General features: G+C 48.4%; 3 protein-coding genes across 12 annotated transcripts in view; 2 read left to right on the top strand and 1 right to left on the bottom strand.

Moving 5' to 3' along the window:
• The first annotated feature begins 509 nt into the window (after nt 1-509).
• Nucleotides 510-4,996, top strand: PABPN1L (PABPN1 like, cytoplasmic). The gene is made up of 8 exons (XM_085071367.1): nt 510-669; nt 1,224-1,413; nt 1,535-1,643; nt 2,069-2,133; nt 2,557-2,663; nt 2,750-2,837; nt 2,954-3,099; nt 3,488-4,996. Exons 1-8 carry the CDS (start codon nt 563-565, stop codon nt 3,525-3,527), a joined length of 852 nt encoding a protein of 283 aa, XP_084927493.1. The 5' UTR covers nt 510-562; the 3' UTR covers nt 3,528-4,996.
• An 869-nt stretch (nt 4,997-5,865) lies between these two features.
• Nucleotides 5,866-8,171, bottom strand: TRAPPC2L (trafficking protein particle complex subunit 2L). Its single transcript, XM_085071375.1, has 5 exons — nt 8,084-8,171; nt 7,302-7,474; nt 6,798-6,885; nt 6,610-6,689; nt 5,866-6,035 (listed from the first exon to the last, which is right to left on the bottom strand). The coding sequence occupies exons 1-5, from the start codon at nt 8,114-8,116 to the stop codon at nt 5,990-5,992; spliced, it is 420 nt and encodes a 139-aa protein (XP_084927501.1). The 5' UTR covers nt 8,117-8,171; the 3' UTR covers nt 5,866-5,989.
• A 14-nt stretch (nt 8,172-8,185) lies between these two features.
• GALNS (galactosamine (N-acetyl)-6-sulfatase) overlaps nt 8,186-24,237 on the top strand; it is a 41,151-nt gene continuing 25,099 nt past the window's right edge. For 8 of the 10 annotated variants that reach the window (XR_014854457.1, XR_014854458.1, XR_014854461.1 and 5 more), the window contains exons 1-9: nt 8,186-8,299; nt 10,304-10,427; nt 11,616-11,690; nt 12,597-12,699; nt 14,865-15,008; nt 15,908-15,974; nt 16,079-16,206; nt 16,955-17,094; nt 18,275-18,378. Coding sequence is in view for 4 of the 10 variants with exons in the window: in XM_085071356.1 (XP_084927482.1) it covers nt 8,207-8,299; nt 10,304-10,427; nt 11,616-11,690; nt 12,597-12,699; nt 14,865-15,008; nt 15,908-15,974; nt 16,079-16,206; nt 16,955-17,094; nt 18,275-18,378 (978 nt within the window). In the remaining 6 variants the exon portion in view is untranslated. Of the gene's footprint in view, nt 8,300-10,303; nt 10,428-11,615; nt 11,691-11,747; nt 11,824-12,596; nt 12,700-14,864; nt 15,009-15,907; nt 15,975-16,078; nt 16,207-16,954; nt 17,095-18,274; nt 18,379-24,237 lie in introns of those variants that run through there. The other 2 variants (XM_085071357.1, XM_085071360.1) reach the window with 2 other exon arrangements.

A 24,237-nucleotide genomic window follows, 5' to 3' on the forward strand; every position in this document is an offset into this window, starting at 1 on the left:
CCTGGCTTGCGGGGTTCATTACAGCACCCCAAGACCTTGACGCATCGCCCTGGGGGGTTTCTGTGCACCCCGAGATCTCTGTGAATCCTCCCAGGGCTCTTCTTCGGAGGTCTTGGTGCATCCTCCAGGCGCTTTCTGTGCACCCCAAGTCCTCAGTGCATCGCCTGGGAAGGTTGGCAATGGCTTGAGGGGTTCCTTACAGCCCTGGGGTCGATCCCCGCCAAGGAGGAGTGATCCATAGCGGGGGGAACTCAGCTGTGTCCGCAGGGCACTCAAGGAAATGTGTTCCACCTGCTGCTCAATCACCCTTCAGGTGCCCTGCCCTGCCAGCTGGCTGCAGCCCCCGGCACCACCTGCACTGCTGGCACCACTGGCACTACTGGCACCACCGGCTGGGTCGGTGCACCGGGAGGGTGGGAGGGGACCCTGCTCAGGTGTGCCAGCCGCAGGTGAACGTCGCTGCCGGGTCTCGAACCCGCGATCCCAGGATCCCACCTCCCCCGCTCCCCCACCTGCCGGGAGGGGCGTGGCCTGGCTCGCGCCCCGCCCTGATTGGCCGCTGATGTGCGAAAGCGGCGCGGCGCGCGCGGGCAGCTCGTGGTGGCGGGAGAGCTGCACGTGGTCGCTGCTCCCGCCGGCGGCGCGCAGCATGTTCGGGAGCAGGGCCAGGTGGGTGCGGGGCCTCGGGGGCTCCGGGGCCGCGGGGGCTCCAGGACGGGGCACAGCTCGGCCACAGCCGCCGCGCCTCCCCGGGCTACAGCGGGCTCAGCTTCCCGCTCGCGGGTGGGAGAGCGCGTTCTCCTGGGCGGGAGGGTGTGTCCCTCTGTGAGCCCCTCGAGGCTGGGAGGGTGCGGCGCTGCCATCGCTGCGGGAGGCAGAGCTCCTGGCTGCTCCTTCTCTGCAGTCTGGTAGCCGTGCCTGGTGGCCATGTCCTCCTTCGTCTTTCCCTTCTCTACCAGCTGGCCATGTGCACCTGGGGGCCTTTTTCTACCTTAGGGAAGCTGCTGCCATGTCCCCTTTGCAGCCTCCATGAGCTGGACACATTTTGGTTGTACTCCTGCAGTTCTGGGGTTTTGCTGCACAGAGCACAAGCTGCATTAATGTCACTTCTTCATCCTTCTGCTGGAAACACCCAGAAAGCCTTTGCGTGGCTGAGGTTGTGCTTTAGCTTCCATGTTAAATGGCTGTTGGTTAAATGCCTTTTTGCCCCTTGTCCTGCCCAGTCCTCTCTTCCTGGACACTTCAGAGATCTGGTGGCAGGACCCACCATCCCTGCAAGCGGAGGCAGCGTCCTGGGATGTGACAGAGGTGGCAGCTGTGTGTAAGGCAGCAGATGAGAGCTCAGATCCAAGCCACCAGGAGAGGAACAGCACGGAGGAGCTGGATGTGCAGGAGCCAGAAGTGCAGGACCCGGTGAGTCCCTGCCTGGTGGGGAGCCAGTTTTCCCTGGTGCCCAAAGGAAATGGGGAACTTTTCACCCCTGGGGTGTTCCTGCTCCGTGTGCTGCTTGTGCAACTCGTGGTTTGGCATTCAGGAGCTGGAGGCCATCAAAGCCAAACTGCGGGAGATAGAGGAAGAGGATGAGAGGTTGAAGGAGCTGCAGCTGGAAGCTGAGAGCCACCTGTTCATGAATGCAGAGGCAGGTATGTGTTGTCCCCCAGGGGACACCTCTGGGGCACAGGGTGACAGTTGTATCCAGAGTATTTGGCTCTGCCTCTCTGGGCACATGGGGCTGGGCAGGTGAGGTGGCTGAGGGGGATCCCAGGCCTGCTGTGGTACTAATGCAGATTCTATCAGCTCTTACTGCCTACATGTGTGGGCCCAGATGTAGTAAATTAATTTAATTGCATTGAATTTAATTAAGTAATTCACCAACCATCCCAATAGAGGAGTCACTGTAAAGACAAAAGGGGCAAGGGGGTGGAGTAGGAGGCAGCAGTGTGGGGATTTGGATACACCTGGATGTGACCAGGGATGTGAGGAGCTTTGCAGGGTGTTAGCTCAGTGCTGGCTGCGCTGGGGACAGACAGCTGTCCCTCTGTCCATGACAAATCCCTCCTCTCCACAGTTCTCTTCCCACTGACAACCAAGGAGAAGATGGAGGCTGACCAACGTTCCATCTACGTGGGCAATGTAAGTAGGAGCTCCAAAGCAGAGCCCTTCCCAGTGCTCTGTGCCCAGCTGGGTGTAAATCCCAAATCCCTGCCATCTGCCCTCCACCAAAGGCTGCCTGTTCCATCCCAAGTGTTTCTCCTTCTCTCTGTGCCCAGCCCAGCCTGGGAATGTGGCTCAGCATCCACCACTTGCAGATCATCTGTTACAAGTCTCAGCTCCCCAAAAATATCCCCTGGGAGCTGTGGGTCATGTGGTGTGGCTTGTTCCCTCAAAACAGGGCTGATTGTCTCTCAGATTTGTGTTTCCAGGCTGGAGCACCCAGCTGGGAGGGTCTGATGACCCTCAGGAGAGGCTGAAGCTGTGGTGGGGAGGTGTGAATGGGGCCAGCTGGGCCCTGTGGATCCCAAACCCACGAGCTGAGGGTTGGGACTGTCGTTGCAGGTGGATTACGGGGGCACAGCAGAAGAGCTGGAGTCTCACTTCAACAGCTGTGGGCAGATCAACCGCGTCACCATCCTCTGTGACAAGTTCTCAGGCCACCCCAAAGGGTCAGTGCTGTGTGCAGGGAGGGCTTGGGGTCTCCAGAGCTCTCCCAGAGCTGCAGGCTGGCTCTGCTCACCCTGTTCCTCCACAGATACGCCTACATCGAGTTTGAGGAGCAGAGCTCTGTGAAGGCTGCAGTGGAGCTGGATGAGAGTGTGTTCAGGGGCCGTGTGATCAAGGTGAGAGCTGGGGGTTGCTGCAGCCACCCCCTCCTGACCCCAGGGTGCTGCAGCCACCCCCGGGTGCTCGGGGCTGTGCCAAATCCCAGCTCCATCAGCCTCTCCCCACCTTCCAGGTGCTGCCCAAGAGGACCAACATGCCTGGCATCAGCAGCACTGACCGCGGGGGCTACCGGGGCTGCTTCCACTCGCGGGGAGGGCTGGGCCGCTGGGGAGGCTACTATGGGGGGCAGCACCCCAGGCTGAGAGGGAGGACCTACAGGTGAGTCGCTGGGTCAGAGGGTTGCTGATGTGTGGAGCAGGATGGCCCAGGAATGGGGTTCCCTGCTCCTTGCTCCAGCTCTGCTCAGTGTCTCAGCTTTGCCCCTCGCACCCTGGTGTGGATGGGAGGATGAAGGAGGGCTCTGGCAGGAAGGAACACCTGGAAATTTGGTGTTGTCGCCCTGTCCCTGCAGGAATTTGGGGAGTGGTGGGTGGGTGTTGCGTTCCCAGCCTGAGCAGCCCCAGAGCTGTGCCTGGATTTAGGATTGCCCTGGTTTTGGGGGTGCAGCCCTGGGTAGCTGTGCAGAAGGGGGAATCCCAGCCCTTGGAAGGGTGAGGGATTGAGCAATGCCCCTGTGCTTCAGGATGTTGGTTTTGTTCCTGTTTAGGGGTCGGGCAAGGCTGCTGCCTTGGTATTTTCCGTACTAGGAAAGGCTGGACTGCCTGGTGATGCCGAAGGGGCTGAAACGAGGAGATGGGATTGGAGAGATTTAAAAATATGCCTACCCAAGCCAAAAACCAGATTAATTTTAAAAATGCCATCTGCCTGGCCGTGAGGATTACTGGTGAGCCCCGTGCTGGGCTGCGGGAGGGAAGATGGGATCTGCTGCATCCTGCCAGCATCCCAGGAGAGCTCATCCCACCTCAGCTCTGCCCAGGAGATCGTGTTTGCCAGAGAACAGGCTCATTCCAGAGAACAGTCCTGGGAAGGAAGAGCTCTCCCAGACCATCAAGTCTCCTTCTTATCCCGTGGAAAAGGGCAGTATGGAGGGTTTGGTTTGGCTCCTGGCTGGCTGGATGCCCTCCATGCTTGGCTATGAACCTCCCTCAGCTCTGCCAGCTCTTCCTACAGCAACTGGATGCTGCTTTGTCTTCTCCTAAGATCCTAAAGACTGTTTTCTGTCCCAAATCAGTGGAGAAAGATTTGGGTTGCAGCTCCAGACCTGATTGCTGGGGAGCTTTTCATCAGCCCTGTGGATGTGACCTTCCTCTTGGGAAGAAGATGGAGGCTGGTGTGGTTTGGGTCTGGTTTTAGCTCGCTGTGTTTGTACATCCAGGACAGGGAAAAAGCATCCCTCGTTTCTCTGGAAGTCTCTGGATCTCTGTGGTAGTCAAACAAGACCTGGGTGTCAAAAACTTTCCCCTTTTTTTATTTTGGATGTCAGCAACTCCCTCTTCCCTCCCTCCTGCTTTTACTCCAAAGCTCCAGGGATCAAAGGGTGCTGCCAACTCCTCACTTGACTTTATTTCCTGCAGTCGCAGCATTACAAAATCACCTTCACTGGTGCAAATTTGGCCTGGTCTTCCTCTTTATTCCTGTCACCATTCCTACTCTGGAGTCACATTTGGGGATGGTGTGAGCCCAGCTGGAGGCTCAGGACCAAAGGGCACCACGGGAGCTGGGGACCAGGGTAGAATGTTCCTGCCTCTTCCCTTTCCTGCTGATTTTGTGTTCGTGAGCTCTGAAGCTCAAGTGTTTTTAAAGGAAAAGCTTTGTGTTTGGAGAAGCAGGCTGGGAACCTCAGCAGAAGGCATTCCTGGGGGAAGTTCTGCATGGAAATGGGTTTTATTATGTAATTCTGCCACTAATCTTTCAGGATCCTTGGTTAGTATTCCTCTAACCCAGATGCAACAGATGCAACTGACTCCTAAAGCAGCTTTTCACAGCTCAGGGGCATTGCCAGGCTAAAAATCCTACTGATTTTTTTTTTTTCCCTTTAAGATCTCTAGGTTTTTTTTTTTAAGCTTGGGGCCTTAACTCTTCATGTTGTGTTGATATTGTGCTCGGTGCTGCTGGGACTGACCTTGATTTGAGCTACCCTTAGGCTTAGACTATAAACCAGCTTTTTCTAGGGCTTCTGTTTGATAGGATTATTAATTTTTGAGACTTATTTTTTTAATAAAAAACTACTTTGGGGTGTTTGGACTCTTGTGGAAGAGGCAACACTGAGCTGCTGTGTCTCTCTGAGTGAAAACAGCCAAGATTTTTATATTAAAATGTTTGGGGATAGCAGTGCACAGCTGTGCCTTGTGGAGATGGTGAGAGAGGCTTGAATCTCCCACGATTTTCCAGCTGGTTGTTGGTGAAATGTACTTAAGTTCTGTTTGAGAAAGTATTTGTAACTGTTACTTATTTTTAAAATAAATGATCCTGCTGTGTGAACCTGGTGTGCAGTTCTGGCTTTCTCCAGGCTCCTGGGATCCTCTGGAGCTGGGCAGCTCTGGTATTTTTAGCTGCTTTGTGTGGTTTTTAACTGAGGAGGTGCTTGGAGGAGAGGTGTGTGAGAAGCTCCTGCTTGCATGGCCTCTGCTGAACCTGGAGGGATGGAGCTGGGGTGATTTTCCAGTGCAGTTTGTGCTTTATTCCATATATCTGCTACTGATTTGGGAGTCTTGAATTAGAACAGCAGGGAGCTGCAGGGGAGGAGATGCTAATGGAGATTAATTTGGGATGAGGCAGGCAGCTGTGCAATCCTGATGGTTTAATCCATGGGTGGATTGGGTGGATTTATTCCAGATGTACTACCTGTGCTGGGAATCACTGTGGAGTGTCTGGATGAGGTGCAAAGTGCTAACAGCAAACTGAGTCACCCAGAAATCACCTCAGGAAGGGATCTTGGAGCAGCCTGGGACAGTAGATGTCCCTGCCCATGGTGGGATGGGACTGGATGGGTTTAATGTCCCTTCCCACCCAAACCATCTCATTCTGTGACCAGTGATTGCTGTGCTGTGCTCAGGTTTGCTCGAGTACAAATCCAGGCAAACCTTGCAGGTGTATCAGGTTTATTTTACACAGACTATTTAAATTATTACACATAATGGAATATTTACAGCACTGCAGGCACACTCCTGCACACAGGGGATGTTTTCCCAGGGGGATGGGAAGGGATTCAGCACACCTGCATCATCATGGAGTTCACCATAGTATCAAAAGCCCTGGAGAGGCAAATAAACACAGATTATTAAAGGCAGCAGCTTGTTCTGCACAGCTTTTGTAACACAACCACTTTCTCACCCTGCCTCTGCCTGGCTTTTTCCTTAAGCTGGACACATGGGGTTTTACTCTTTGTAGCACAGGCTGTTGAGTGATTAATGACTTTTAATTAAGCTGAAGTAAGGACAAGGACCTTACCCTGGACAAGGGTTATCTTTATCTTTAACCTGTTCTACTTAATAGGTTTTAATACTCAAAATTAAGTTTTTGCAAAAGACCTCTAAGACCATCAAGTCCAACTATTGCTTACCTCTATTTTCAGGTAATTTTTTCTCCTCAAAAAATACATTTTCTTAATGTTTGTAACACCATTTCTGAGGTGGAAGTTAAGAGTTCAGTGTAGATTTTTATGACATTATAAGTTTTTTGTGAGGTAGTAATGGCCCAAAACCAACCTCACTGTTCTCATTAAGGCACTCAGAGCAAAGGTTCTGTTGGTCCTTTTGCAGCAGGGATACCCTAAAAGTCCCAGAAAGGTGGCAAAGAGCTAGAGATCCACGTGGACAACACACTCACCTGGAATGGATCCTGTCCCCAGGGTTGTAGAAAGGGTTACACATGATGTCTGTGTAGGAATTGTGCAGCTTTCGGAACATCTGCAAAGGGAATGGGGGTGAATTCATTAATTGTTTTTGTTTTTTAGCACTTCCTGAGTGGCTGGAAGGAGCAAACCCAGCCAGGTGGCTCTGCTGTGCTGCACTCACACTGCGGATCTCGTTGTCCCTCAGGGCTGTGTTGGAGGAATCCACCACCATGACAAACTTCACCTTGGAGTTGGTTACGTAGCCATACCTGGGCAGGGGTTAAGGAGGGGCTTGTCACACACCAGGTGGGAATGTGCCCAAAGGGACAAACTGAGAGGAAATGTGAGGGGCAGATATGGAGCTGTTCATTGGTGACTAGGGACAGGACAGGAGGGAATGGCTGGTGCTGTCAGGGCAGGTTTGGGTTGGATATCAGGGAAAGGTTCTGCCCCCAGAGGGTGCTGGGCACTGCCCAGGCTCCCCAGGGAATGGGCACAGCCTGAGGCTGCCAGAGCTCCAGGAGTGTTAGGACAACACACTCAGGGATGCACAAAGTGAGATTTTGGGGTGTCTGTGCAGGGACAGGAGTTGGACTGGATGATCCCTGTGGGTCCTTCCAGCTCAGGATATTCTGTGGTTATAAACTAAACCCACAATGGCCTGGGAAATGCATGACAAAGATACACTTTGTAGTCTTCAGTGGGGTAGAGCAGCCCCAGGTAGAGCTCCCTCTGGTCCACCAGGGCTTTGCCCATGGCTGAGATCTTCTCATCCACCACATCCAGGGAGGTGTGCACAGTGTAGTGGAACTTCAGCTCGTTCTCCGTGGGGACACTCCGGATGTACAGGGGGTAGTTCTGGGAGGAGAACAAATCACAGACTGGGTCATGCTGTTTTCAGAGCTATTTAACCATTTATGCTCCCAGCACAGCCTCCTTCCCACCCTGCAGCACCTGTGGAGCACTGCTGTTCCTGTGACAGGAGAATCTTTTGCACAGGCACTGCACAAGGCTCAGGTCTCTCTGCTCTTCTGGGTCTGTCTCTTCCCAAGGAAAACCTTCTCCTCTCCCGGCAGCAGGACAGGACAGGACAGGGACTCACGCTGTCCCTGTGCTGGCTGTGCTCCCGTTCTGCCCACTGTCCCTATATCTGCTCTGTTCTGCTTCCCTCACCCCTGTCAAACCCCACAACCTGAGATCTGCCCGCTCCCCTCTCCCACACCCCACAACCTCACCTGCTCGCACAGCCAAAACCAGAGCCCCAGTCCCTCTTCCCTCACGCTTCCCTAGCCTCACTGCCCCACCTGATCCCATGTTCCCCTCAACCCCACACAACCCCAGGCCAGCCCCTGTTCCCATCCAGCCCTCACCGCTCCACCAGGCCCCAGGGTACCCCCTGAGCCCCAGCCCCAGCCCCGCGGTCCGTTCCCCCGCTCCCGGCCGTGTCTCCGCTCCGCTCTCGCTCACCTCCTTGGCGATCACGGCGATGCACACCGCCATCTTAGCCCCGCCCCTGCCGCGGGTCACGTGGGGGGCGCGCGGCGGTCACGTGCGGCGCGCGGGGGTCACGCGGCTCCCGGCGCGGTTGCCATGGCGAGCGCGGCGCTGAGGCGGCTGTGGCTGTGCTGCCTGCTGGGCCGGGCCGCCGCCGCGCCCAACATCCTGCTGCTCCTCATGGACGACGTGAGTCGGGGGGCCCGGCGGGTCCCAGCGGGGTGCCGGCGGGTGGCGGGGTGGTGTCGCCCCCGGGGAGTGACCCCGCGGCGGGGTGACATGGGGGAAGGGGTGTGGAGCGTGTCCCTGAGGGGAGCTGGGCATGGGCAGTGTGGGGCAGGGAATGCTGAGGGGATGTCACCAATCCGTATAAATGTCTCCAAGGAGTGTCAGAGGACAGTGCCAGGCTCTGCTCAGTGGTGCAGTGACAGGACGAGGAGCAGCGGGCAGAAACTAAACCACAAGAAGTTCTGCTTTAACATGAGGAAGAAGCTCTTCCCATGGAGGTGCAGAGCGCTGAGCAGCTGCCCAGGGAGAGCAGCGAATCTCCCTCTCTGGAGACATCCCAAAGCCACCTGGACATGTCCCTGTGTCACCTGCTGCCGTGCCCTGCCCTGGGCTGGGTGATCTCCAGAGCTCCCTTCCAGCACCAATGATTGTTGATGACAAGGAGGGGGTTGATGACCTGAAAATCTAAGCGAGAAGTAATTCTTTGATTACTCATTTTGGCTCTCTGGACTGGGCAAAACAAAAGGCGATAAATTATTACAGAGTAGAAATAATGACAGATTGTTTCTAGCTCACAGTCTTTTCAGTTTTGCACCCTTGGCCACATGGATAAGGAAATATATTCATTTCCAGCACGTTCAGGTCACTGCCATCTCCCTGGCTGGGATAGAGCACAGGGAGCTCTTTTCCAACCTCAGTGATCCTGTGATCTCAGTTTTCCATTCAGGAACATTCCCCCCTCCAAGCTGGTATTGTAATTTTCCAGAGGAAGCTCTTTGGAGCAGTGAATCTCCCCTTCCAGAAGTGTTGGTACAGCACGAGGCACAGCTCCTGTCTGGAGCTTCTGTGAACTATTGATTTATTTAATATGGTCATTAAAAATACATCTCCCTGGGTTTTTTCCCTTGATCCTCCAGGATTCTGTGGAATTAGAGCAACATGAGATTCTTTTTGTCTTTCTTCCTTGATGATAAAGAAAAATCAAGAACTCAGGGGGGAGAATCCATTGAATCCATTTGATTTCACATCTCAGTATCAGGGGGAGCCCTTTAATTGCTCCTCACCTCAGAAACCAGCTCTGCAGTAATTTTCTTTCCCAAACTCATGCAGCAGGTGGTTTCCTAAGGATCTGGATACATCCCACCCTGTGTATCCATTGCTCACCTGACACACACCTGGATCAAAGGAATCCACAGCCTTTTCTAAAGCACAATAGAATCCCCAGCACCTGTGGTGCCTCATGGCTCATTAAGCTGTTCCCTTCTAGGACTTTCTGCCTGAAGTTGTGCTTTGCTCAGGAATGGTTTTCAGCAAGAAACACAGACACTGTGATGGGATTTTTATGGTCCTTGTGGCGTGTGACCCCTTGGAATTAGGAGGAAGGACAGGGTGAAACCACCATCCTGCAGATAAGCACAGAGACATGTGATGCCTCTGGCAGATTGCTCTGGCTTTTAAAACACTTCCTTGCTTTTCCTGCAGTGCTGCTTTTGAGTTCAGACCTTTTCCTCGTGTTGTCAGTTCTGCAGAGGGATAGATCCAGAGGCTGAGGTGGATTGCTGGGATCCAGCAGAAAGACATGTGGGCAGGGACTGAAGGTTCAGATGTGGCAGCTGCACAACCCCGAGTAAACCACGTGTAACTTCCTCTTCCTCCTTGCTCTGGGTGTGCCTCAGGCTGCTGAGTAAGAGTGAAGGCACTGGGCTTCTGACAAGTGCTTTAATACCTGTTAATAAATCATTTAATCCACTGTGTGCCTCAATTTTCCACCCACCAGGGAAAAGTGTTAGAGTTCCCTGCTCCACAGGCTGGGAGAGATAATTTTTGCCACATTTGTGAAGTGCTGAGTAGAGAGATGAGCACTGCAAAAATGTAAAAATTAAGGGATACAATCAAAGTGTTATGTGGGCCCAAAAATGGGGTTGTGGGAAAGGACTTTTACATCTTCTGGTGTTCTTTTGACAGATGGGCTGGGGGGATCTGGGAGCTTTCGGAGAGCCTTCGAAGGAAACTCCTAACCTAGACCAGATGGCTGCAGAAGGGATGCTTTTCCTGGATTTTTACACTGCCAACCCCCTCTGCTCTCCCTGTAAGTAAGCTGGAGTTTGAAGCCATGCAGGCATGAGAAACATCTCCTTTGGAGAAGTTTGGGGTGTTTGCCAGCCTCTGACATGAGCTAACAACCAAACCAATGATTGCCCTCGGGCCAGGCATTGGATTTGCTGCTTTGATCTTGCATTTTGTTCCCTTTTTATTTGTGTTTGGGTTGGAAAACCGACAGTTTTCAGTTCATACAAAGCACTGGTTCACTGATCAGGCCAGCTAAAGGATTTTTATACCATTTCAGTTCATTTCAAAATGGCCATTGCATTCTTTTCATCTTTCTCATTTTGGGTTAAACAAAGCGGGATCTAAACTGTTGCTGAACATCTTTGGTCTGGTTCTGTTGGCTCTGGTGAGACTTTCATGCAAGGAAAAGCAGCAGGTTGTGTCCTGCTTTTGACCCTGGTGTTTTGCAAGACTCAGGACAGCGACAAGAGATAAAAGGAATGTAGGGACAAGAGATAAAAGGAACGTTTGGGTCTGGGACAGGCAGATATTTTCCTCCTTATTGTTTTTTTCTGTGAGGTGGTTTCTGTTTTTCCTTTCTTTTTTTTTCTCAACCCTGATTAGCTGCCAAGAACTGGAACAAAAACAACGAGCAGGTTCTTTTTATTTGGGCTCTCCTTTAGGATAGCACTTCCAGTGTGTTGATGATGTCCTTGCTCAGAAAAGGTATTTCAAATATGCTGAAATCCTGCTAAGTCCAGTGGTGGGACTGCTTAAAGTTAAACATCTGTTTAAATGTTCCCTGCAGTCAGCACTTGACTTTTATAGTCAAAACTGGACAGCTCTTTCTTTGTATTTCATGATTTTTGTTCAGTCAGGCTTGAAAGCTTAGCCTTGAGCATCTAATCAGTTTGTGCTAGGATTTCCTCTTAAATATGTAATAAATATATATATAACTGAGAGATAAGGGTTGCTCCATTGACTATTCAAAGTAATGACTCTTCAGTGTGGGTAATTTAATAAAGGGGCCAAATTTCACTCAGATTTGACCTGGAGTAACTCAAATGATGCATCAGATCCTGGCTGTCTGCATGGCTCACTGGACAGGGAAATTCTGCCAGTTCTAGTGTGAGTGATTTAGTGACTGTCTGTGACAAGAGGACTCTGCCACACTTCCTACAATAATCTTAATATTAAGCATAAAAATGAATGTTTGTGTTGTTTGCAGCGAGGGCAGCACTGCTGACAGGCCGACTCCCAGTCAGGAATGGCTTTTACACCACTAATGAACACGCCAGGAACGGTAGGAGCCTCATTCCTCACCTCCTTTCCTCTCTTGATTTCCCTCTGTGCCTTGTAGGAAGTTTTTTGGACAAAGGGGATCTTCCCCATGGATCTTCCAGAGTGGCACCAAAAGATGACCCTGCTAAGTGCTGGTAATCATGAAATTTATTGCTTCCTCCTCATCAAGCAGAAAACCTCCTCAAATGAAGAGGATAAACCAGGCTGGTTGATCCATTTGTTCCTGCTGGCTGAGAAATGTTTCCTCTGGGCTGTGGGATTGGGGTCTGGTGAAGGAAACTCATATTTTGGGAGTGTTAATACCCAGATTTCTGTCCAGTTCCAGAGCATTTTCACAGCCCTTGTGCATGTGGTGCTTCCAGGGAAGATCACTGGGTTAATTTGGATCCCAGGGTGACAAATGCCACGTGCTGGGACATGGCTGGGCAGGAATCAGCAGGCAGGGATTGATTCCCAGTGTCTGTGCTGAGCAGAGTCACACCTGAGATTCTCAGGGGCTGAGAGAGACTCTTCATTTCTTTCAGCTCTTGCAGTCTGGGCACATTTATTGGTTATTTGATTTAGGAAAAAACTGCCTTCGTTTTAGAAAAGAAAAGGTAAATTTACAACATAAAGACAACACCTGATTTTTTCTGACATCCCTTTTCAAGGGTCTCACCTTCACTCTGGACTGGCAGCTCTCTTTTTTGTTTGCCCTCAAGTGGGTGGAAATCTCCCTGTGGTCTCTTTGGATCAATTTATCCTCTCTCTCCCATGGGAAGACTTCCAAGGAATGACATTGCTGGGACTCCAAATTAATTGCTTTTTCTGATCCAATAATGCTCCTTTTAATATTAAGTAGCCGTGAGCTGTTTGCTGTACTATTTTTAAGAGTCAGAAGTTTTGATTTTTTATTTGTTTTTCACAGCATACACACCACAGGATATAGTAGGAGGAATCCCAGATTCTGAATTACTGCTTCCAGAGCTGCTGAAGAAAGCTGGTTACATCAATAAGATCATTGGCAAATGGTAAATTTATTTGGAGATCTCTTTCTTTGAGATTTCTCTCTGTGTGTGTTGGGAAGGAGCAGCAGAAAAAAACAGAATTACAGAAAAAAAAAAGTGTTTTGAAGCTTAAATATCCAACTTTGGAATCTGTGATGGATCTTCCCTCCTGGTGGGATCAATTCCTGAGTGTTCCCATTACAAGTACTTACATATCTTTTCATACAAAGAGCTGTGTGTATTTATATATATATTTATAAACTCCTCAAATCTGTGCTTTCATCCACACCTCACACCACTTACTTCATAAAAAACCACCAGGATATTCTGGTGGAATTTGCCTTGAGCACCCACATGGTTTTTATCTTTGACCCTTGCTATATGGTGGGTTTTTATTAATAAACTATGAATTCCTGTGCAAAGTAACAGGAATTTCTTTATCAGTTCCATTGACAAGTTGGAGAAGGCTGAGTTTGAATTGTGGTTGGATTCACCTGCTGAAATTGGGAAGAAAGCAAAGCACCCTAAGTCAGTGAATTATTTATCAGCACAAAGCCAAGCAGGAGAGTAACCCTGAAGAATCAGCTCAGTGGGCTGAGTGCAATAAGCTGCAGTTCAGTGCTAATAAATGTAAATTCATACACCCAGGGAAAAGGAATGAACATGGCAAATGCAGATTGGTTCTGGTTCTTTGGAAAAAGGCAAATCTGGAAGACCTGCAGGATCTGGAATTCCTAAATAGGAATGTGCAGGGCATTATTGTGAATCCAAAAACTTCTCCAGGGCAGGGCTGGGAGTGATACTGAGCAACTGGGAGTGACACCTGCTCCCTAGAAAGGTGTAAAGAAATGCAAGGTACAGGAGTTAAATTGTAGTCTCATCCTGGCCACACAGAGGATTTTAATGTTTTCCAGCAGAAAATTTTCATATTGTTTCATCATCCCTTCTAAAAACTTCCCAGTGTGTCCTGTGACAGTAGCTAAGTTCCATGGTTTAATTATAAGTTTGCAAGTCAAGTATTTTCCATGACCAGTGTGGAATTTGTTGTGTGTCATTAAATCTCAGATTTTTGTGCTGTGAGAGGCAGAGACTGATCTGCATCTCAGCCATTGTTTAATGTCTCTGTAAGTTCTCTAAGTGCTTTCTTAGAATAAGATGTTTTCTCATCTCCCCTCTTGTAGAAACAGCCAGGAATAACTTTGTGTTCCCATATGGGAATACAAATGGGAAAAGGGTGAAATCCTTCAGGTCAAACTTGTTACATCTCCAAGCTGTAATCATAGCTGGAATAATGATTATTCCTATAATAATTCAGTTTAGAGTAGCTCAGAGTAACTCCAAGGATCGTTTTACTCCAGGTAACACATTTTATGCCCTTGATGTTCAGAAAGTGCAGAGGGGGATGGCACAGAGTGGACAGGGGGCACAGCCAGGCTCATGAGTGGAAACTGGAATGTTTAAATAAACATAAAGCTGCCAAGATCCCCTTAAGATACAGAGAGGATGAGCATTCTCTGTCTTCAAGATGCTGTAAATGCAGGAAATGTAGCATTTGCACTACAAAAACTGCAGATTAGAGAGGAGCTTCATCTGGAAGTTAAGGATGGAGGATTTTCAAGCTGCACAGTAGAGAGGAGCTGTCATCAGGAGTAGCTAAACGTGTTTTATGTCCACATGTGCACATAAAAACCTCATTTCATTCCCATCCAGGTCTCTTTGTACCATTTTGGCAGTGTGAATACTCCATAAAGGGGATGAGGATGGAATGGTGCATTTCATGAGCTCTGCCTTGTGTTTTTACAGCTCAGTGGGATAAAAGGGACTTGTCATAGATCAGAATCCTTAAGTAAAACATTATGTGCATCTCTGCAGTGGTTTGGGGCAGTGTAGTCCATCAGTGCTGATCATCAGACAGCATGGGAGAAGACACCAATGGAAGGAAAAAATGGAAAACAGTGATTGGAGAGTAAATAAAATGGAATATAAATGAGCACTGGGGTGAGTCTGCATGGCTGTGCTTGCAACAAGTGTGAGAGAGCTCAAAACACTGCTCTGGAGTAATTTCTGTGATTGAAATGCTTGGAGTTTTTATCTTAGGCAAAGACTGTGTTCTTGCATGCTGCTCTGATGAGCTGAGTGGTTGCTGCTTTGCAGTAAATTGTAACTCAAGGTGTTGCTTTTGTCCCCAGGCACTTGGGGCACCGGCCCCAGTTCCACCCCCTGAAGCACGGCTTTGATGAGTGGTTTGGATCCCCCAACTGCCATTTCGGGCCCTACAATAACAGAGAGCGCCCCAACATCCCTGTGTACAGAGACTGGGAGATGGTTGGCAGGTAACTCAGCTCCTTCCTGCCACTGGGGTTTGCTGGGCTCTCCCTGCTGGCATTACAGGACAACTGGATGGGCTTTGAGGTTCCTTCCAACCCAAACCATCCTGGCATTCCATGGTTCTGTGGAATAAAATAAAGATCCAAGCACCAAACCGACCTGGAAGTTGCATGTGGATGTTGTAGGGATGTGGAGCTGCCTTCCCAGAGCTGTTTGCTCATCCCTGGCACCCCAAAGGCTTCCTGGGAGGATTCCACTCCCCTCTTGGAAGCTGCTCCCATTCTCTACTGAAAGACCTCTTTGTTCCTTCTCTTCCTGTTTGGAATAACGCTGTGTGTGTTTGCATAACTCCATTCCATGCTCCCACTCTGCAGCCTGTGCCTTCTTGTCCATTCATTTTTCACTCTGGTATCATCTCCTTTCACTGCTGTTGCTGCCCAGACCACTTCCCCAGGCCCTTCTCTGCTTTACTGGTGGCTAAAGATCTCTCTACAATAATGTTTCCAAAGCAGCCCAAATTCTGCTTCCAGGATTTCTCTGTCTCACTGAACATTGTTGTGTACTTCTGAATTTTTGACTCACATTTCACCCAGCTCTCTGTGAAGGCCCAGGAGATTTTGAAGCATTTTGCCCCTTTTCTGACAGGCCAGTCCTTCAGGTTTGTCCAGAACAAATAAACAAAAAAGTCATTAATTTGGATCAAGCTGTGTCACCACTTTCTCCCATAAGAACAATTATAGTGACATATTTTTAATATCTGAAGAGATTTTGCTGAGTGTGAACTGTGACTTGTTTGTCACCTCCTTACACAGGGGAAAAAATCTTGAAAGCAGAAAAAAATCCTTTTAGTGATGTATATTCGTTAGGATTGATTTTTTCCCTCTCTGATTCCTTTTGTCTTAAGATACTACGAAGATTTCAAAATTGATCTGAAGACAGGTGAAGCCAACTTGACTCAGCTCTACCTGCAGGTACTATTTTAGCACTGTTTTCCAAGCCAAGGTGACTTTATGTTTCTTTTTTTTGGAGAGCTTTCGACGGCAGAGGATAAATTAATTTTTATTGTTGTTTACAGGAAGCTCTGGATTTTATTAGCAAGCAGCAGGCCAGCCAGCAGCCCTTCTTCCTCTACTGGGCAATTGATGCTACCCACGCTCCTGTTTATGCCTCCAAACCTTTCTTGGGCACGAGTCAGAGAGGGCTGTAAGTGCTGCTTTTGGGGATGTTGGTTTGCTTGGGGTGATTTTAATTAATACCTCATGCTGCAAAAACAGCCAACCTAAGCAGTGTTTGTTGGATCCGAGGGTATGGATCACTCCTCAAGTGTGTGTGTGTGCTGAAATGCATTATTTGCTTGGATTGTTCTTCCATAATTTGGCTTTAATCTGAACTGAAGATCATGTGAGCCGAGGGGGAGGAGGAGAACTCTAAGCTCCTTTTCCAGTTGTGTGAGGAATGAAATGCTGGCTGTGGCACAGATGATTTTTTAGAAGGCTTTTGTATGATTAGTGCCTGTTTTAAAAGCCTATAAATCACACCAGCAAATAGAAAAGCACTCCTAAAAATGCAGTTTGGAGGAGGCTAAGAGCTCTGTAGACACTGGGAGTGTTGCTTCAAAGAGTTTCTAACCATAAGCAAAATGGTGTTATTACCTCCCAGTCTATGGCAAGGTGGGTTTGCCTGTATTTAGGAATTTTATAGTTGAATTTCTCTGTCCAAGAGTGGCTCAATTTCTCTGTCCGAGAGTGGCTCACACCTGAGTAAATTCTGACCCTCAATCCCTCAGAGAGCTGCTCTCTGCAGGTAAGAGACACAAGTTTGCAGTGGCAGCAGAAAACCTGATATGCAAGAGGAGGATTTCTGCAGCACAGCTACAAATGTAGTCCTCCAAACCCATTGTGCTGACTCTTTCTTTGCTGCTTTCAGTGCTTTGCATCTCCTTTTGCCTCAGGTATGGGGATGCTGTGCGGGAAATCGATGACAGCATTGGGAAGATCCTGAACCACCTGCAGCAGCTGGGGATCAGTGAGAACACTTTCGTGTTTTTCACCTCTGATAACGGAGCTGCCCTCATTTCAGCTCCCAAACAAGGTGAGGCTCAGCTGAACAAACCTGGCCTTGGGAAATCGAGGCTTAAATCCCTCTCTGAGGAGAAAAAGACCTGTGTGTGGGCTCTGAGTTATGAGTTAGGAGAAGCCTCAAAAGACAGAGTATTTATGTGTAGAGTAATTTATGTTCAGTGCTTCTGGTCACTGTTGGAGGAGGTGTCCTTGGCCAAATGGATTTTTTCCTGCCCCAGTGTTGCTGTTACCTGTGTGTATTTGCACTGTCAGGGAGGGAATATTCTGTGATTTATTTAGAACCAGGCTCAGCAACTTAGCAGGGTGTTTACTCTCCATCTGCCAAATGCATATTTCAGCTTTCTGAGCAATTACAGAGAGTTCAAGAGTCCCTTATTCTTTAGCTCTCATGAAAAATATCAAGAAGAGAAATTATTTTTGTTACCTCAAGTTTTCTTCTGTTTAAGTGATGGTTTCTCTGAAACAAATCACTGCAAATTGATTTTAGAACCTGCTCTCTTCTATTTGGAGGCAGACTTGTCTTGTGGTTATTGAACCACGGAGCAGGGAGTAACCTGAGGTCTGATTTCAGCTCAACCACTGGCTTTGGCTTTGTGTGACCTGGAATCAGTCATGAGACCTCCCTGGTTGTTCCTTGGCCAGCTGAGCTCCAAGGATGGCTTAAAACTCCAGATATTCCTGCAAAGCTCTGGTCATCTCTGAGAGTGAACATTCAGGGAATGCAGGATTATTTTGCTCACTCTTGTACCTTCGTCTAATATTGCTGTGGTACTATAAAATTTAAAATAATTATGAAAAAATGCTATGTCTGCCTGAAAGCATCAGATTTGCTTTAGCTACAGACAGCAGTTAACATCCCTAGAGGGAAGGAAAACACCAGTGAGGTATTTCCTGGTTTGTTTGGGGTTTGTTTTTAATTTGCTTGTTGATAGCAAGGTGTGTTTAACTGTCACTTTCTCCCCATGCTGGAAAGACACTCCTGAAATTTCATCACAAATGGATATTGAAAAAAAAAAGAAAACCCACAACACAACAAACAAGGAAATAATGACAAAAAACCCAACCCTGGACATATTGTTTGAAGAAGCATCCATGCAGAAATGAGAATTCATTTCAAACCAGCCTGGGTGAGAGTGTCCTTTTGAAAAGCTGGGATTTTGTGGGCTTAAAAGCTTCTTTTGTGTCCCCAGGAGGAAGCAATGGGCCTTTCCTGTGTGGCAAACAAACCACCTTCGAGGGTGGCATGAGGGAGCCAGCCATTGCCTGGTGGCCTGGTCACATCCCTGCAGGAGGGGTGAGTACCTGCTGTTGGCAGCTCTCAGCAGCCTTGGGGGCACTGCAGAGTGCAGTGGTCCTTGCTGGGCTCAGTGGGCTTTGCTTCACACTTGTAACATTCCCCAAATCCAAGGTTTGTGTAAGTGAGGAGCTGCTGCTGCCCCAGAAAACGATGCCATTTCTATTGCAGATTTGCATTTGGAGGGGCTGGGCTCAGCTTTGCTGGAGCACCCAGGCTCTGGCCTTGTCTTCCTGCTCTTTTAAAACCCTTTCCTCCTTTGGACCTCAGTGTTTCTCATGTGTTTGAACAAACTGGAGTGTAAGGACACACTGCTAATGCTGTCCCATTCCAGAGCAGGAATTTGTTATCCACACTCCCCATGCCCTGAGGTACCAAGTGGTTTGACCCTCACATCTCTCACTTTGGTGCTTGATGAAAGTTCCACTCAGGGAGGCTTAGACATCACATTATTGCTCTGTGCTCTGCCTGTACACAAATGCAGATATGATCACTTCAAAATAACCCCCAGTGGCACTGCCAGCCCCCCTTGTCCCAGCTCTCATTACAGAAGGATGCAATCAATCCTGCTGCAGGCTGGGATCACAGGGATAACACAGCTCCCCCTCCCCTTGATGAGCATCTCTCAGCCCTGAAGAAAGTGATCCTTCATTAACTGGGCACTGTGCTTGAGCCTGCAAACTGTTCATAAATAAAACATTTCTCGGAGTTGCATTCCATTGGGGTGCTTTAATTGAGGCAGGCTAATGATAATTTATCATTTGCATTTAGGAGGGACCATAAGGCAGCTCAGATCTGCAGCTGAGGGCAGGAGGGTGCTTTGGTTTCATTATTTTTCAAGAGTTCACCAAACCTACCAAGGATGGTTTATTATTTTTCTAATTTGAAATGAAAACAGTCTTTTTGTTTAAATTTAAACATTTCCATAAAGCCTTTGCAAGCCAAGTACAACAGCCCTGGGCTAGCAAAGGAGAACATGAAACTGCAGCTGAGTGTTTTGTTTGCTGGGTCCAAACTAAATAATGTGCTAAAAGTAAACATGCATTATAAATGGGGACTAGAAAATGCCCAAATTTAAAAATTCTTTCCATTGTAGTAACTCTGAGGATAATTAAGAACAGGAGGAGAGAGAAGTCCTTGTGCCTGCTTCTTTCCTGCCTGGCTGGGACCCTTCTCCCAGGTAGTTTTTGGGAGTTTTTGGGAAAAGGTATTGCTGTGCAGAGCTGTGTTTGCAGGGTGGGCTGGGACAGCTGAGCTGTAGAGTGTGCCTGAAGCTCCCAAATTTTGGAAGGCACCCAAAATCCCTCCTCCACCACACCCACATCACCCTGAAGCCCGTGCAGAGCTTGAAATCCTCATTATCCAGCTCCAGCTCGGGGTGCTCCTGGTGCCAGGGGTGTCTGTGGGCACCTCAGGAAGCCAATGCTGCTCTCCCTGCCCAGGATGTGCTGCTTTGCTCCCAGTTAAACCAGTGTGATGTCCCTGCTCAGTAACTGTGTGACAGAAACTCACCTGTGTTTTCTGCTTGTGTTCTTGCCATCGAGGCTCCAGCACTGCTCCCTCAGCAGCCCTGACCACAGGTGAGAGACTTGTGTCCACCACTTCATTTCTGCCTTTTTCCCTGCATCCTGCTGTAGCTTCACCATCCTCTGGATGAGTTTTAACTGCTCAGCCCAAGTCCTGTGCACTCCAAGTAGCTGTAAAATGTGGGGAAGTCACATTTTAACTCGTTTCAAAGTCTCTCGTTGCTCCTTTTGAAGAGCTGAAGGAAACAAAGGCTTGGGAGATCTGAACTTCAGCACAAAGCTGAAGGGTCAACTCGTTCCTGTGCTGGGTTTGCTCCCAGTGCAGTGGTTGTTCCTTTCCAGCCCTGGGTTTGAGGAGGCAGGAGTGGTTTCAGGTGGAACAGCTGGAGCCAGGAAAGAAGGGTTTGTGTCTCTGGCTAGTGAAATCCAATTATTGGGTGGAAAGCTCATTCTGGTGATGGGAATGCTCCAGGGAGACCTCACTGCAGCCTTCCAGTCTCTTGGAAAAAGGAGGGAAAGGGACTTTTTATATGGTAAGATAGTGCCAGGACAGGGGGGAATGGCTTCCCACTGCCAGAGGGCAGGGTTGGATGGGATATTGGGGAGAAATCCTTCCCTGTGAGGGTGGGGAGGCCCTGGGATGGATTTCCCAGAGAAGCTGTGGCTGCCCCTGGATCCCTAGAAGTGTCCAAGGCCAGGTTGGATGGGGCTTGAAGCAGCCTGGGGCAGTGGAAGGTGTCCCTGCCCACAGCAGGAGATGGCACTGGATGAGCTTTAAGGTCTCTTCCCACCCAAACCATTCCATGATTCCATTATTCTACCTGGCAGTTTGTTAATCATTTTATTGATATATAAAATTGGGGTTTTTTCCCCCTTTTTTTTTTATTAAAGAACACATTTGTGTGCTGAAAGAAAGGAGCACCTCTTGATCTACACACAAGAAGTAAGGGGACAGGGTGGGAGCACCTGCCAGGCTCTCTGTGGAGCTCGGGATAATTGGTGCAGTTGGCTGGTTTGCAGGTTTTTGGAGGAGAAAGATGCCTCAGGAGTGTGTGTTGCTCTTGGCATCAACACTCAGTGAGTTCTGGTCCCCCATCAGGAATATTTATTCACACACAAACAGCCTTGCTGCACTTCCCTCCTCGGCTCCGTTTTCCAGGTGAATTCACAACAAATCAGCGTTTCAACATTCCCCACATCACATCTGCCTTCTGGAAGGATCCAGCTGGAGAAAAAAAAAAATCATATTCTGTTGGTATTTGAATCCTCCTCCTCTCTCCCCTCGCCCTCCTCCCCTTCCTCTCTCGTGCCTGCTTCCTGAAGGAGAAAAGAACATATCAACCCAAAGACAGCATTGCAACCTTTTCTTCCCTATCTCCCATGGGGCGCAAATTGAAATTGAATTAGACAGGGATATCAGGTCTGCTCGCTGTGATAACTGTAAAAGGATTTTATTTAAAAACACCCTGACATTTGTTCACCCAGTTTCAAATATTTAGCTTTCCTCCTTTCCATTCCTGGCGGGGGCGACTTTATTAATTGTCGCCTTTGATTCAGAGTTAAAGCTTGAAAGCACTGATAACAGCACTGGGGACTATTTCTTCCAGCGCCGTGGCCCACAGCAAAAGGATTTCATTTTCTTAAAGACGTTGTGTGGATACTGAGAGTTTATTAAAAAGAAGGGAGGGGGGAAAAAAATCCGTCCTTACGTGCGTAATACCGGCTGTTCCTCACTGATACAGCAATATCTGATCTCCCTCCGTTTATATATTATTTATTTTCTCTGGGCTGTTGCCCTCTCTGGATTTTTCTTTTTCTTTTCTTAAAAAAAAAAAAAAAGGAAATAAATAAAAGGGAAAAACAACTAGAATGAAAGAGCCCTGTTGACAGGAGAAAAATGGTAATTTTTTTATTTTTTCTCTGAAAATACTTCAAAGTTTTATACAAATATTAACCTTTTTTTTTCTTTTTTTTTTCCTTTTTCCTTCTTCAATGCGGTGCTGCAGAGCACAGATAAATCCAAGTGGCTGTGGCATGGGCATTTAATTTCCTTAAGAAGTTTTCTCTGCTTCACGGCAAAAAATGTTGTCTGAGACCAGAAACGTAATTGGATGATTAAAGAGAGTCATCTACATCTGGTGCTGGTTAATAAGGGCCAGGACAAGGGGAGCTTGGTGGCCCCCCAGGATTGTCCCCACGTGCTGGATAAATGAGGTGACATTAAAGGCACCAGCCTGAGGTCAGCGATTGCCTCTTATCAAAAGATTGCGGCGCGGGGATGGAGCTGCAACAGCAAAAGTGACTTTTTGGATTAGATGGAGGAACTGGGAGAGCTCTGATTACAAAAGGGCTCAGCAGGTGGGGTGGGCGAGCAGGAGGGGTTGGATTTGCCCTTTTCCTGGAGTTCTGCAGGTGGGAATGAGGCAGGGGAGGAGCACAGGGGGCTGAGGAGCTGTGCTGAGGTGCTGGAGCTGCTCGTGCCCTGCACTGCCCTCCTCAGCCATGGCAGGACAGCACAGCACAGCATGGGAAGTTCCACCTTTCCTCAGTGCCCAGAGTGGGTGTGGAATTTCCCTCGGGAGATATCCCAGAACTGCCAGGACACCACCCTGTGCTCTGGGGTGACCCTGCTGGAGCAGGGAGGTGACACTGGACTGGCTTCTGCAGGGATAGAGTTGGGTGAAAGACCTGGAATCTTGATGTACAATCAGCTCTTGGGAACACTCACCAAGATCTGACAGCAAATATCCTATTTTATTGGGAGTGTCAGAGGTCAAGAGAGGTCTTGGAATTGGGATTTTGGTGAGGAATTTGGCAGCCAAGGAAATCTGACTACAATCATATTCTTTGAGAGACAGCAAGGAAACTTAGGCATGGAAAGATTTTTTGAGCTCTTCTCCTTGTTGGATGAGAGCCTTTGTGCTGTGAAAAATTCTTTTAGGGAGAGGAAAAGGCTCTAAAATAAGGAATAAATGTTCTCCAAACCCCACCCAAGCTGGCCTTGAGCACTTCCAGGGATGGGGCAGCCACAGCTTCTCTGGGAAACATCTCCTTGTCCCTGTCCCCAAGGCCAGGCTGAGCAGGACCTTTCCCAGGCTGTGGCCATGGAGAAATCCTGAACTCGAGGGCTCAGGGCCTGTTGATCTTGGTCAACTGATCCAGCTGCTTTCCCAAGGATTTCCATGGCCAGGAATTGGCTATGGTCCATGGAAATCCAAGGATTTCCATCCTCTTGTGCTTAAAGCTTTTGCACTTTGTTTCCTCCCAAGGAATTGTGGCAGAATTCTTGCATGCAGCTTTAATAAGATGTGTTCCTGCCAACACCTCCTGATGAATGAAAGCCATTAAAAATTGAAATGACTGTAATCAAGTAATGTGATATTGTAATGTTAAACTTGTAATTAGGGCCCTGCATGTTGCTTTCTCCAGTTCTTTTTTTTTTAAACTTCTTAATTCTTTCTTTGTTCAGCCCAGTCTCTTAATACAAGGTTTAGTGTCCCAGGAAAAATAGCATTTTTCCTTTCTTTTTTTTTTTTCTCTGGAGCCAGCATCTCACAAAAATTCATTGATCATGTCACCATTTGTTGCATTAAAATAATCAGTGCCAGCCTGGAGGCTGGGGGTCTGTTTGTGGGGAGATGAAATCAGAGGTAAAAAGTCTTTGATAGTCCCAACATTGTTCTGTTGGGATTGGATTTGGATTTCAGTCAGAAAGTGCTTCTGAACTCATGGATACAGGGTTGTATCCAATGGTTTCTTGTTTCCCAACGAGTGAAATGGCTGAAAATGCTCTTTTCATGTCACATCTCTCGCTGGTGCATCCTGGTGCTCTTGATTTAGAAGCCTCTGCTTTAATTTAGTGTGTCACTGACTAATTAAACACCCTGCAACAGCTCCCACAGTCAGGCTGGGAGCAAAGATTCAGAAAGAATCAGGCAGAACAGACTTGGTAGGGTTTTAAAATATAAATAATTAAGAGCAGAGAGATGAGTATGGCTTCCAAGTAAGGAAAAAAGGGAAAAAAACCCCAACCCTTGCACATCTCCATTGAAGCCAAACCCAGATGTTTTTCTCCCTTATTAAAATATGGACTAAAAATACCACAACTTTACAGTTCTTGAATTGTTGGAAATGGTTTGCAGATGAAGTCATCAGGCTCTTTGTGTTATTATCCATCTATCCCTGTGCTCTCTGGGAACTCTCTCAGGGTATTCTGGACTCCAGAGATGACCTGGAGAAGGGAACAAATCAAGGACTATTTTTTTTTTTCTTGGTGTAAATGCTGATTTTTCAATTCACAAACGAGTGGGAATTTGCTAAATTAAGTTGAGCC

This window comes from Lichenostomus cassidix, chromosome 11, assembly GCF_008360975.1.
Source record: "Lichenostomus cassidix isolate B80296 chromosome 11, HeHo_3.0, whole genome shotgun sequence".
In the NCBI taxonomy this organism is placed as follows: domain Eukaryota; kingdom Metazoa; phylum Chordata; class Aves; order Passeriformes; family Meliphagidae; genus Lichenostomus; species Lichenostomus cassidix.

Coding starts and splice junctions, on each gene's coding strand:
- TRAPPC2L (XM_085071375.1), bottom strand. CDS start 8,116: ATGGCGGTGTGCATCGCCGTGATCGCCAAGGAG. Junction 7,475..8,083: donor TCGCCGTGATCGCCAAGGAG/GTGAGCGAGAGC, acceptor TTCTCCTCCCAG/AACTACCCCCTGTACATCCG. Junction 6,036..6,609: donor GGGGACAGGATCCATTCCAG/GTGAGTGTGTTG, acceptor TTGCCTCTCCAG/GGCTTTTGATACTATGGTGA.
- PABPN1L (XM_085071367.1), top strand. CDS start 563: ATGTGCGAAAGCGGCGCGGCGCGCGCGGGCAGCTCGTGGTGGCGGGAG. Junction 1,414..1,534: donor AGCCAGAAGTGCAGGACCCG/GTGAGTCCCTGC, acceptor TTTGGCATTCAG/GAGCTGGAGGCCATCAAAGC. Junction 2,134..2,556: donor GTTCCATCTACGTGGGCAAT/GTAAGTAGGAGC, acceptor CTGTCGTTGCAG/GTGGATTACGGGGGCACAGC.